Source organism: Cyprinodon variegatus, unplaced genomic scaffold, assembly GCF_000732505.1.
Source record: "Cyprinodon variegatus isolate N-32 unplaced genomic scaffold, C_variegatus-1.0 Scaffold466, whole genome shotgun sequence".
Taxonomy (NCBI): Eukaryota; Metazoa; Chordata; class Actinopteri; order Cyprinodontiformes; family Cyprinodontidae; genus Cyprinodon; species Cyprinodon variegatus.
Window position 1 is genome coordinate 192,838 of NW_015150919.1, and position 14,206 is coordinate 207,043.

Below are 14,206 nucleotides of genomic sequence, written 5' to 3' on the forward strand. Positions count from 1 at the left end.
GGTCTCTTAAGTTATTTTTCTTTAAAACAATTGTTATGGTTAAAAAAGTTGGTTAAATAAAGATTTAATTAGAAGTCTGTGTTTGTGTTTTTTATTAAAATTAAATAATTTAGCAATATTATAAAAAGTCCAGGCAGAGCTGCACATAAAATATGGTTTCAAATCTTTTCAATAATTATCAATATCGATCAATATGCATTTTTTTTTATCGATAAGCTTTTTTTCTATATCGCCCAGCCCTAATATACACTAACCCTAAGTAGTTCTGAAACTCCAGTGGGATCACCAGCCCCAGGACCCAAGAGGTCCCCTTCACTCCAGGATGGAAACAGGCAGACAACCTGAGCAACTGGTGGCTGGGAACCGCAAAAACCCAAATGCCCTGCCCTCCACATGCAGTGCACCTGCTGGACCACGTCCTGAAACAAAGAACCACTAAATACACACAGACTTTACTGCTAATATCAGCCTTTCTAGTTGATGCAATAACTGCCACTGGCCTCATGGCACTTATATAAGATGGAAAGCCAGATTAAGTCTATTACTGATGGATCATGAAACCAATATTGTCATTTCCTAAAAACCAGATCGGAAATAAAATTATTTAGACTCCTGACATGTGAAGTAGATTCTCTGCATTTTAAAATAAGAGAGTCTGTCTGAATGCATGGACGGATCCTGCAGGCCTTCAGTGAAAATTCTCGCACAGCAAATTTTAAGACAGATGAGTGTGTGAACATAGGTTGTAGTCAGTGAGATATAAACTAATAGAGATCCAGCATTCCTTTCTGGCTGCCTCACCTGATTATTCATTTTTCACCTTATCCTTACCGAATATCTACTTTCTCTGAGCTGACTTGACATCAAGGCATACAGTATATAAAGAAAGAATCTTACTGCAGCTCCACCGATATTCCTCGGCATGTTTTATATCCCCTTTTTCCTCAACCGACAGAGTAATAGTTGCATCTGGCCGATTTACTGAATTTGAAGGATCTGCAGAGATTTCAGCCGGAGATCTCACAACCCTTGCGGGCTTCTTTATCTAAAAGCAACCAAAAAAAAATCATATTTATTTATCACACAGCACACTGCAATCATAAAAAAGTTTTTAAGAATAGAATTACCATATTCTTGGTAAGGCGTAATGAATGCTCAAAAAGACTGTTCACTATCAAGTTCTTATCACAAGAGCCAAACATTTCCTCTTCAAGGCAGGAAAAGGCATTACATGCTTTAATCTTCATCTGTACATTTCCTATAAAATGTCCACAAATCAAGAATCACTCAAAAAATGTATGTATTAGTCTGTGAGCCAGCACCCAACTTTTTTTACCCATACATACTGTACCTTCAAGTGGGCAACCAAACTGAAAAACTTCTCTCCTTCTTTTCATTTCTTTAGTTTCAGAAAATGTCCCATTTTTTCCAGTCAGTGAGAAGAAGAGCAGAGCAGGCTCACCGCGGTTAAGAGAAACTCCAACAGTAATGCATGTAGAGCCAAAGCAATCTTTCGCCTCTTTCAGCAAGGTGGCCTGAAGTCCATCTAGTTTCTCTAAAACACAAACCTGAAGCATATATAGAATTTGTTCTGTTTTTGATTCACATTTTCTCAGCAGGCAAAGACACTTTATGAAGTAAGTTACATTTAATGAGAAAATCAATTGAACATTAAGTAAGATAGTTTGAGGGTTAAAAAAAAAAAAAAAAAAGAAACATCCATCTTCTGGCACGCTTAATCCCAAGTGGGGTCGCTGGTGCCTGTCTCCAGCTGTCTACAGGTAAGAGGCGAGGTACACCCTGGACAGGTTGCCAGTCCATCACAGAGACGCAGAATTTAGAGAAGCCAATTAACCTAACAGTCATGTTTTTGGAATGTGGGAGGAAGCTGGAATACCCGGAGAGAACCCACGAATGCTCAGGGAGAACATGTGGACTCCATGCAGAAAGGCCGCGGGTCAAGAATTGAACCCACAACCTTCTTGCTGCAAGGCAGCAGTGCTACCCACTGCACCACTGAGCAGCCCCAAAAGGAACATAAAGGATGTAAATCTACATATACTTTCATTTAGTTTTTTATGTCAAATTTTTGAATTTTTATCTGAAGAAAATGTAGGCAGATTTTCTAAGAATTGTAAATACAAAAAGCCTATGTAGACATTGTCCTTATATCTCTGGTAAACATGTGAAAAAAGACTTATATTACTGCACCTCTTTACCCAGAATGCAAACATGTTTCTCAGCATCTGTATAGTTTATATATTAACACCACTGCTGAAATTATCAATGCCACAGGATCTATGCAAAAACATTTAAACTGAGGCCAACAGGCTGTTGTCATAATAAAAATAATAATAATTAGTCAATTTATTCTATTTTAGCAGCTTATTGTACTGCACTTTGTAATCTTGTCTCTAATTTACATTTATTTCTGCTGCTGTAATACTTGGATTCCCCCCCATGTGATTCAGTAAAGAATAGCATATTAAGTTAATCACAAATTAAAATCCTAATGCCTCAATTAAGTCTGTAATAAAAAATAATCAAAAAGCTCATTGCAAAAATATGAAGGAAAGATGCAACATTTGACTGTGTTTAACTCAAGGGCCATGTAGCATTATGGCTCTCTTACCTGAAGGTTTGTAGAAACGTCTGGAAAAGTCACCAAGTTCGATGCAAAAAGCTTCAGCTTGTGGCAGCCGGGGCCAAGCTGCTTCACTGCCTCAGGACTCAGTGTGATGTTCTGGGGAACATTTCCTTGTACAACATGCAAGTCAGCCAGCAGCTTATCATTGTTTTGTATTCTGTAGGCCACGTTTGATCCTGAAAAAACAACAACAACAAAAAATCCATATTTAACATAAAACATACAATGGAAAGGAAATAATGGCCTAAACAACAACAGCTGAATGCAATGTAAGTGACAACCTCAAACAGGACAAGATGGTATATTTTATATTATTTCCATCTTATTTCCTACCTGCTTTGACTTTTATTTGAATTTGAAATGCTCCTCCATACAGGGCTCTGCAGTCAGTTTCATGAAAAGACAAATTTCCAACAAAGCATCTGATGGCACCAATCTCTGCAACAGGCTCTTCAACTGTAATTATCTCTTGGGCCATAATGTGTATTTCACTGTCAGTGCATTCAAGCTCCACAACAAATGCACTTGGATGAGTGTATTTATGCACGAGGCTGCTCTTCAACCTGAAAAAAAAAAAAATCACACTATCACAGACAAAAGAGAAGGTACGTTGTCATGTGGGCTTTTACCTTTTAGGGAAAAACGTGAACCTAGATAACATATGCAAAAGAAAAACAAAAAACAAAAAAAAACTGTTCATATTGCAAATAAGAATTTTAAAAATACAAATATATATATATATATATATATATATATATATATATATATATATATATATATATATATATATATATATATATGGTAGTTCAAATATTTTTACAGGAAAGAAAAATCTGCATGGATTAAAAACTGAATATTTGGGCACTGCACAGAAGTGGAGCTAGATGGGGGGCCAAGGGTGGCCATGGCCACCCTTAGCCAATTACTGGCCACCCCTGTGGCCACCCCTACCATTTCCCCCCCCTCTAATACAGATGGTGGCAGCAGTAATACTCTCAAGTGGAATATTCAAAACATTTGATTTTTTTTTTTGTGGTTAATTATACACATCAATATACTTACATCAAAGATGATAAGTATAGAAGAACCAGATTTTCTGTTATATGGGGTAAAGTAAAATAATGTGTCTGCAAGTCAACTAGGGGTCTTCAGTGAAATCAAAGATGAAAAACAAAAAACACTTATCAAATAATGAATTAGATGTAGATAGATATTAGTGCTTGTAAATATCACATTTTTGCGGAATGTTTTGTTTGGTACAAGTAGGTAAGTAATGACTATGGAAAAGACTTATGCACCAGAACTTGAAAACTGGGTCTTATCCACTATACCTTTATCTCGAAATTACGGATGTTTAAATATATGCGTCTATTTGTTAGCAAAGGCTGTAGGAAAGAATAGTTTGTCTTTATTTAGAAAATATGGATGTTTTGCTCGTTAATTTTCCTGTTGGAACAGTGTAGATTGACCGTGGGGTTCTGGTGCCTATCTACTTTCAGCCACCTCTCAGTGTACATTGGTAATTGCCTGGCCACACTTATAAAAAATGTCTGGCTACGCCTCTGGCGCTGCAGTAATTTAGCGGTAATTTTGAGTCCTGGCCTGTTGACTTTTATTGCATGTTTCTCCTCTCTCTCATCCCCTTTTCATGTCAGCTAACTTTCAATAGAGGCTAGAAAGAGGAAAAAATACTGAACATAGATTTAATGAAAATTGTTAACATAGTATCTCACAATAAAAGAAATAGCAAACAGAAAGTCTTTAAACCCAAGTTTAAACAAAACAAAAACTTACATCTGTTAAATGTGAACTGATTAACTAATATTTGATCTTTAGATAATAGCGAGTAAATTAAATTATGATATTTTCAGCTGTGATTAAAAAAAAAGCCTACAGTTTTAACAAACCTAATCCTTTCAGGAAGTTGGTTCTGTTTTTAGGGAGCAATACTTTAAGAATTTAAAGAATGACATGAGGTTTCTAGAATTTTCACACTTGTCTAGGAACTATGTTTAAAAAGCATTTAGGACCAACAACCATTCAGCTCAGTTGAAGTTGGGGTGGGGGGGGTCTACTCATTGCTACATCTAACTATGATATTTTGGTATTTCACACAAGTCTTCATTACAGCAAACACCATGACAACACTATAACAGACTCTTTATAATAAGCTGGCTATAATAATACACAATAATGCAATGCCCCTTTATTTAGTTATCTGAACATTATTAGCAAAAAAGATCAAACAAAAAAAAAAGAAAGCAAAGCAACTCGATTTCCTGTTCCATGACCTTTAAGAGAACAGGGTTCGCCTCCTAAGCAGCAAAATTAACAAATTGAATCAAATATCTTTCAATTTTTTAGATTTATTATATGAGCTTAGGCATTTTGATTACAGTCCTCTTTTTGCAATTCAAGAGACATTAATTAATTTGACTTTTTTGGCACAAGCTGCACTTTATGAAAATACTACATGCTACATTTCCAGGTACAGGTTTTCCCTTCCCATGATTCTTTATAACATCTACACCTAAACTTTATCTTCAAACTTCTTATATACGTCTTTCCAAATTTTTGTGTTTTTCATCTCAGGGTGTTTTAAACGGATGATCTGTCTGTCATTGAAAAAAAGTATAAAATCAAATGTTAAACAATATAAATACAACAAAAAAAAGAAAAAAATGCAACTTTGACAGTGAAAAAAAAAGAAAAAAAATGCAACTTTGACAGTGATCTTTTATTTTTATGTTATAGTTTGTTTGTTTTTTCCAGTTGGAATTTTGAATGTCAATTAGGGCTGAAATAATGAATCGGATTAATAGATTATTGAAATAATTGTCAACTAATTTAGTAATCAATTGATCCTTAACCGGAGTATAGAGACTCTAAAACATGTATTTAGCTTACAGAGTAACCCACTTAGATCAGTAATTATACAAAGATTGAAAAAAANAAAGAGGACACAAGAGGGCAGCAGAGGACAACAAATGGAAAACCAAGAAAAACAGGAACTAACAAACCAAGACTCTGACATTAGTTGCAGCCCTGATATCAGTACAGATTTCTTCTAGTTATGACACAGTTGGCCCCATTTTAGTCAGCAGTGTGCGAGTTGCTCCGAAACAACGATGAAATGTATGCCATTGAGTTCGAGGGATTTATGATAATTGTTTAGAAAGTAATAACAATAATTATTATTTATATTGCACTGTACATAAGGTGTGCCTTTAAGCAGCTGGATTCACCAAAACCATCTCCTCACATTAACCCCTTGACTCAAACTACTGAGCCATGAAGGAAACATCGGAACCATCTTTCAAATTGTGGAAAAGATGCACACATTTGTCTGCTTCATTTTAAGAATCTTTTAAAGAAAGCATGATGCTGTGTAAAAACAGATATTGTCTTTAAAGGATTAGATACATGTATGTTGTTAAAGCTTTGGAAAGTCTTGAGATGAGGGAATCTGTTTATTTTTGTTGTTTTTTTTAATTTAAGAGAGTGTAGAGGAAAATATGAGTGCTAAAATAGTAAACTGACTCCTGAGATTTTGTGGACAGATAATTTTGAGTAAAGCAGTGAAGTTGATTGGTATTAAACTGTGTCATTTGAACATAAAGTATTATTCCATTAGAACAACATTTGTGTTTGTTTATTCACATCTGTCCTAATTAGTGTATAATGAAATATCCCGTTAATACTGGCACTTACTGATTATGCAGATGATATATGTGTCCATCTCCAGTCTTTAACTTGCAGTTTCCCCTTGGTGATAATACATGCCATTTAATTTTGATGTCCTCATAAACAGCAGCGACAACAGGAAGTGACAATGTGATCACTGTTGGATAAAAGCAAAGTGTATATTTAGATTAGCATAAATACCTACTGCTGTAAGTGGGCTACAGCACAAATATTTAAAAGCCCTGTGTGATTTCATTTTAAGTCAAAACCTAAGGATTAAATTCACTGGAGAGCTGTTTTTGTTGAATAATAGAACAATTGGCATTTTAAATATTTGGCCTTTAGATGAATCCAAGTAGGGCTGCTCAGTGGCACAGTGGGTAGCACTACTGCCTTGCAGCAAGAAGGTTCCGGGTTAGATTCCCGGCCTGGGATCTTTCTGCATGGAGTTTGCATGTTCCCCCTATGCATGTGTGGGTTTTCTCTGGGTACTCCGGCTTCCACCGACAGTCCAAAAACATGACTGTTAGGTTGATGGCTTCTCTAAATTATCTTTAGGTGAGGGTCTTTATGAATGGTTGATTGTCCTGTTTGTCTCTGTGTTTCCCTGACATAAACTGGCGACCTGTCCTCTCGCCCGTAGACAGTAGGAGATATTCACCAGCACCCCTCGCGATCTGGCTTGGGATAAGCGTGACAGAAATTGGATGGATGGATGAATCAAAGTAACACTGACCAAAGCTTCACTTTGTTATAACACAGTCAAATTCTTACAACACTTCAGTACTTTTAAGGTACCAATGACCATATCTTATTATTTAAAAAAACTTTTAGTGTAGCTCTTTTAAAAGTTCTCTTTTAAAAGAATCAGATGTGCTGTAACACCAGCAATATGAGAAACACCTTGAAGAGCAGCATGTGATTAAAAGGCTCTCTTAATATTTTTCCGGTTTTCCGGTTTATAGTTTTACACTGAAAAGTAAAGACAATAGTTGCAAAGGAGACACTATATGCTTTCTGCTATTTTTAGTTGACAAATGTTCTGTCTAATGATTTTCATGATTTTACTAAATTTTATTAAAGCAGAACGTCAAAGATAAGTTAGGTTTAAATAATCATTTAAATAACTAGTCTTGCTATACATGTTTAAAGCAGTAAAAAATTACTAATTTTAGCTTCTTCACATTGCTGCATATTTCTCCTTTTACTTTGGTGTCTTTTTTGATCAAATAACTATTATGCCCAAAGCTGTATGAAACTCTTTCATTTGGGGTCACCGTTTGATTCTAGCCCACCCCAGCCCAGCAGGGGGCCTTAACCAGTTACAGTTTGCTTTAGTCTGAACCCTGAAAACAATTGGTTTTGTCCATTTCCATAACTGTTTTGCTGCTAAACATAAAGATACATACATCATAAAGCAAAGCTAAGCATAATAAAATTATACAATATACAATATTTTACAATTGATAATGTCTTGCAAAAAAAAAAAATGAAAATTAGATACATATTATAAGTCTTTTACTGGATTTAAAACTGAATTACTGCAGAATTTAACATTGATGGTGACTTACCATCTCTGCAGTGGTAGTCCACAGTCAGGTAGCTCTTTAGATCAGGACAGAGGTCATCAAATGAGCTCATAACTTCACTGATCCTGCAGAATTGACGCTCTTGACATTGATCTTATAAACACAGAATCAGCTCCAGATGTTAATCATCCAAAAGGAAGGGTTAAACTATATTATAGAAAACATGGTGAATGGAATGAACCAAGTTTGCCAAAATACTAAATAAATGTTTGTCTCTAATCTGGAGTTAATTAGGATGAATTGCTCTCATCAATATGCTGTGTCAAATGTTTTTACTTTATTTCATTCATATAAATGAAGGTGATCTGGAATAACCTGTTTTGCAATTTATGGAGGTATTTTTTCACAATTCAATTAACCAGAGCTGCAAAATATAAGTATTTGAAAATAAGCATTAAGATATTCAATTTAAGTAATTCAACAGGCATAACTCAACAAATCGTAAAATCAAATGCGAAACACTTAAACATTTTCACATTTTTTTCATGTTTTAATGACTGACTTCAGTGTATGTTTTTTTGGGATATTACAAACAAACAAAAATACTTTATTGTGACATGGAAAAAATATGGTGCATGCAAGATTATCTAACAAGAACAGTTAAAGTTATGTCATGTACATTGATTATGCCACCCTAATTTCTCCTTGAATACATGTTTGCTAAAAAAAAAACAAAAAAAAAAACAGCTTAAACTGTCAGACTGGATTAAGAATGTCATAAAAAAATATTAGTCGTTTAACAAATTCTCACTAAGGTCTGGACTTTGACAGGACTATTCTAAAACTTTAAATATGATTTGATTTAAACATTTTTTTTTTTATGAACCTCTTAGGCCTCCACAGAACAATTGGTATTCCTACTCAGATAAAATAATGTCCTGGTTGATTTTGATTAGCAGGGGAGTTGGTTTAAAAGGGGCTGAATGCAAATATGTACTTTTAGGAATTATTTTGCGAAATAAGTGTTGAAAGCTTTGTGTCATTTTTCATCCACATCAAAAATATTCTATGTATAAAAATGAAAATAAATGTATTTTTAAGACTTTAAGAGTGAAATCTATTTCTGCCTTTCTAATGTCGACTTTGTTGGTCTATAAAGTACACCACTTTATATTACTGTTACCCAGAAGGTCACGTGGAGGTTTTTTCATTGACTTACCCATGGTATTGTTAGCTGAAGTCACGAATGTGTCTTTTTAATGCCAACTTTTAAATAAATATATCAGTGACAAAGGAAGCTGCATAAAGAAACTTCACAACCGAGGAAGGCAAAGAGATGAATTCATGACATTCTACCTTTGTCATTGGTTGTATGCATGAGTCAATATTTGAAATGGATAGATAGGTATCATTCATATATTTCAAGCGTTAGGCTTTTAAGCAACAAAGGTTTTCTTTTGGAAATGTCCTGATGGACTGTTAGTCTTTTCAAACATGTCCGCAGTTAGATAATGTGTTATTTGAGATAAGAAAAGCAAACATTACATTAAAGGATGGATTGGATTTCTTGCTTCAGTTTATCTGAAACCTTTCAAGAGGCATTAAACGGCTGTTTGTTTTCCCATTTCTGAGCACAGCTGAATAAATGAGATGCTATAATTGTTGCACAGATAAGATCGATTCAACTCTGCTTGACATAATATGCAGGAACAAAGATAAACAGCCAGTTAATAATGGACTTATTTGAACCTGTCACATTGTTTTACCTTTAATGGAGGCTGCGACATCCACCCAGCTGCACCTATGCTCTGTGAAGGTTGGTGTGGAGAACCTGGGACGACAGTAATGAATGTTGCCCCGACCAAAGAGAGCCCCGTCTATCATTAATGCTTGACCAGAGCCGCACTGCAGAGTGGTGTTGTGACCCAAACATACAATTCTTCTTCCAGGTTCTGAGAAAAAATAAAAAAAAGTTAGTAGAGGTGATCACATTGTGATTCAGTGAGCCGCTTTGCTGTTAGTGTAACTTATAACACATACCAAACTGACAGATGAAATGCATGTTTTGGTTGCAGTCTTCTGTGGCTTCCCACCGAAAGCCTGAGCGTCTCAGTATGTGTCCACAAGTTGTGCCAGGCTGTGGGCTTCTTACCCATTTTGAAAAGGTGAGAGGTGAACCATCGAGCCAAGAGAAAGAAGGAGCTGAGAATAAAGCAAAGTATTGATGAACAAGCACCTAATGTTTTCAGCAGGCAAGGCATAAATAAATAAATATGACACAACGCAGAAAAAAAAATAAAAAATAAAAAAAATAAATATATATATATATATATATATATATATATTTTTTTTTTTTTTTAAGCAGAAAAATTAAGACACTGTTGCAGAAATAATTTTTGCTAAAGATAAAAACATAATTTACATTTTTGGTTGATTTTTACAGCACTAGTTGCTCTTGTCGAGGACTAAGGGCATACATGGGTCATGTGCCCTAGACACCGTGCGTCACCAAGGCACACCCGTAATCTCCTTTTTCAATGTCCTGAGCTATTAGTCCTTTAATCCTGGTGACGTACTCTAAGAGGCTGTCTTTGTTACCGTCTTTACGTGCCACTAAAGGTTCAGCTCTGAGTCCATCACTACAACCATTATTTCAGACTTGATTAGTGGTTTATAGCTGTAAGAACTGAAGCTGTGTACTAACCTTTAAACAGTCTTTTTTTTGCTACAAAAACTATTATTTCAATTTTCTCTTGATTAAGCTAAGGGAAAATATTTTGCTCATCCAAAAAATCCCTTGATTTCTTTTATGCATTTACGCAGCGCTTGGATGGGTTTAGACTCACCTGGTGACATTGTAATATATATAATTGTGTTTATTAAAATCAGAGAAAGGCAGCATATGGATATTGAATAAAAGGGGCCTAATATAGAGACTTGGGGAATGCCACCTGCAATGTTTTATACACCTTTATGCATTCTGCTACTTTCAGCTGACAAATGTTCAGTGAATAATTTTTTTATGATCACAATTTTATAAAAGCAGAACATCAAAGATAAGTTAGGTTTAAATAAACATTTAAATAACTGGTCTTACTACGCATGTTTAAGTTATCAGAGACATTTTTCTTTCTAACAAATATAATTGGAAAATGTGTAGATAAAAAAGCTATTTTTATTTTGAATATCTGATAATATATTTCCATAAGCAAAGAGAGGAGAATATACATAAACAGATTGGCTGGCAAAGGTAAAAGTGCTTTTGTTACACCATGACAGCATCTATACACCCACTGTAGGGTCAAACATGAATGCATATATTATTTCAAATGACATGATTTCAATAATTAGCATGTTTTAGGTTGTAGTCTATGAAGGTATTTATTTAGAAGATATTATTTAAACTTTAAATTAAAGATAATCATTAATGGCTTAAAAATAAATCAAATTAAACATTGTGTACAGTAAACAAGTAGGAGACATTTAAAGTTATAGAAGGAGACCAGGTCCCTCTCCAGAGAAGGGTGAAGGGTGAAGTATTTGAAGCTTTAAAATGAAACATTTGATTTGCAAGATGGGTTGCCAGTTATCTTTGTAAATGACTTCATGTTTATTCATTGGTTACTTTTGATCTAAACACAATATAAAGTTAGATATTTCCCCCCAGTAATTTACACAAACTTAATGATGTATCATTACATGTTATCAAACCTAGTTAGCTATAATCAATGGTCTAGAGAAGAATGCTTCATGGATCTCAATGTTTTTGAATATCACAGATAACCCACCAGCTAATATTTAGCCTTCTCTTTCTCTGCCATCTTACCTTCAGCATTTACAGACCATTTTAGGGAGCAGGTTGGTGTCAGTCCAAGCCACAGGTCTTTTTCAGAGTCCATGTGTCTCTCAAGGAAATTTTGAGTTTCTATATCTGGGATGTATGCGAGATGTCCACCACTCTTCTCACACCAATCTTGAGCTCTGTGAAAAGGGAGCTGCTGACCTACAAACTCAAAGCATGAACCTCGAAATGCCCTCTGGTCCTGTGAACAGGAAGCTGTAACCCCAGCATCATTCTCAACAGAAGATTGACAGTGGGATGTCAGCAGGATCAGCATGTGCAGAACTGCCCTGCACATCATATCTATTCTCACTTTATCAATCCCAAACTTATCTTCTGCTTCTCTTTTCAAGTTCTTCAGGATTTAGAGCAGCTCTCCTCTCTTCTCTCTCACCCAGCGCTGTGACATTCTGCGTTTTAAAGGGCCTGGTCTGAATCTTCTGCTCACATTTTTCTTTGTTTACCTAACATACAAAGTCACACAGAAACCACTAAAAGGTTTTCCTTTGTGCACATACATACATGAACAAAAGAACATCGTCAGGGCCGTTTCAATCAGTCAATAAAGGCACCTGGTTGTTGAGGGTATGCTTTACATGTAACTTATTAAGTCATGTGTTTACTGGGAGTTTGTTTTTAGCCTGATTATTAACAGTTTTTAATGAAGAACTGATTCATCAGGAAAAAAAAAACAGCATCCTTGTGTGATTTATTAATGATGTGGATTCCAAATTCGCATAAAATACAACTTAACTAAATTAAATGAATAAAGATGGCAACGTAACCAAATAAGAGTCAGCAGGCTGAGCTTTATCAGCTCATTGCTCCTCTGTTTATTCAGTTCAGTTTCACTTCAGAATGTTTATCATTAGGCATACATTACATTAAAGCACTACAACAAAAGTAAAATAACGTTAATGCTTTCTATTGTTTCCTGTTCCTTTGTACACAACATTGTTCAGAACTGACGTTAAATTGGTTTATTAGCTTTTTAGCTTTTGTCACAAATTAGAATACTATTGAAAGGTTCATTTTCTTTTCAAAAACTACATTCACTCATTGAAACACAGATTGCTTTTTTTAAGTCTTTATATTTATTTTCCATTGTCCTTTAAGATAATTTTCCACCAACAAAATCATAATGATTATTATATCAGATTGATAAAAACACTTTATATAGAAAAACAGTCTTTATAGCTCAAGTAATGTATGTTTAATACCTAAATCTAACAAAAACTGTAATCTAACAAAAACTTCCAACTGTTTTTAATGTTCTTTTTTTGTTTCTGCATTTTTTATTTTATTATTTATTTAATTTTTTCCTACTTGCTTTGATTCTGTTTTATCTTCCTGTATTTTAATCATGTAAAGCACTTTGTACTGAATTGTACTGAATTGTGCTATACAAATAAATTTGCCTTGCCTTGCCTTGCCTTACCTATATATTATGTCTGTTAAACATTCTTTTGTTATTGACTAAAGAATACTGTAGTCTATATGGTAATCTCTTCACACCAGTATATCTAAAAATTAGTAGTAGGTATAGATTTGTTTTTTTAAATCTAGATTATTCTCACTGCAATCTTGGAATTAATCGAGATTAACCTAGATTAAAATGGCTCATTTGAATTCTGCCAAAGGGCTTCATGAATCAGAATCAGAATTACTTTATTAATCTCTTGTGGGAATTTTTTTCTGGCAGTGCAACCATTTGCAGAAGAGAGAAAAATAAGATTGTAAATTCAAATAAGATATAAGAATGCAATAAGATAAGGATAATAATAAAATAAGATAAGGATAATATGTGTGTGCTGCCTAAATTATATGTAATAGTAAGTCTTTGAACAGGTTTCTCTTGCCAAGTGGCTCGTTAGACCAGGTGCTCATCTCCTGTTTCCAAAATGCATCACAAACTGCTGGAGAAAGCTTTTGTACTATGATAACTGGTGATGAAAATAAATAATATTCAATAAGATTTATTTTTGTTTAATAAGTGTTTATTCAGATAAACATGAATTCTGAACTGTAGGCCTACATCATAAGTCATGATGAACTGCTTACCGTCAATAGCTTTGCATCTATGGAAAAAAAACAGTCTAATTGGAAACTGCCCTCTTTTGTACGCCAATTTTTAAACACAAAATTTTTTTACACATTAAATTCCTTATACTGCATTTATATCTGGTAAAAATTTGCCTACAAAAAATTCAGCTGCAAAAAATTCTGCAGCAAAAAATTCGGCTGCAAAAAATTCAGCTGCAAAAAATTTGCCTGCAAAAAATTCAACTGCAAAATGTGTTGACCTTTTGGTGAACTCAAGCCAAAGCAATCAACAGTCAATGCAGTCGAGCAACTTCTAGCTTCAAGCACGTGACACAACAGGGGCATAGCTTTGTTCCAGGCTGAATGAAGCTGATGAGGAGTTTTTCTTGTTAAATAGATATGATTACAAAACGTCAGGTAGCTACTAAAGGTCAGTCATTAATTATTCATCTAATCAGACTT

At 34.6% G+C, this 14,206-nt stretch overlaps 1 protein-coding gene across 1 annotated transcript in view; it reads right to left on the reverse strand.

Annotated features, from left to right (window-relative positions):
- The window catches only part of LOC107094141 (polycystic kidney disease protein 1-like 2), a 16,920-nt gene extending 4,841 nt beyond the window's left edge, over nucleotides 1-12,079 (reverse strand). Inside the window, exons 1-10 of the mRNA XM_015389578.1 lie at nucleotides 11,687-12,079; nucleotides 9,901-10,062; nucleotides 9,627-9,812; nucleotides 7,903-8,013; nucleotides 6,359-6,488; nucleotides 2,981-3,210; nucleotides 2,633-2,823; nucleotides 1,352-1,568; nucleotides 1,128-1,258; nucleotides 898-1,045 (exon numbers count right to left, since the gene is read on the reverse strand). Coding sequence (XP_015245064.1) covers nucleotides 898-1,045; nucleotides 1,128-1,258; nucleotides 1,352-1,568; nucleotides 2,633-2,823; nucleotides 2,981-3,210; nucleotides 6,359-6,488; nucleotides 7,903-8,013; nucleotides 9,627-9,812; nucleotides 9,901-10,062; nucleotides 11,687-12,002 — 1,822 coding nt within the window. The 5' untranslated portion in view covers nucleotides 12,003-12,079. The remainder of the gene's footprint in view (nucleotides 1-897; nucleotides 1,046-1,127; nucleotides 1,259-1,351; nucleotides 1,569-2,632; nucleotides 2,824-2,980; nucleotides 3,211-6,358; nucleotides 6,489-7,902; nucleotides 8,014-9,626; nucleotides 9,813-9,900; nucleotides 10,063-11,686) is intronic.
- Between the last annotated feature and the right edge of the window lie 2,127 nt (nucleotides 12,080-14,206).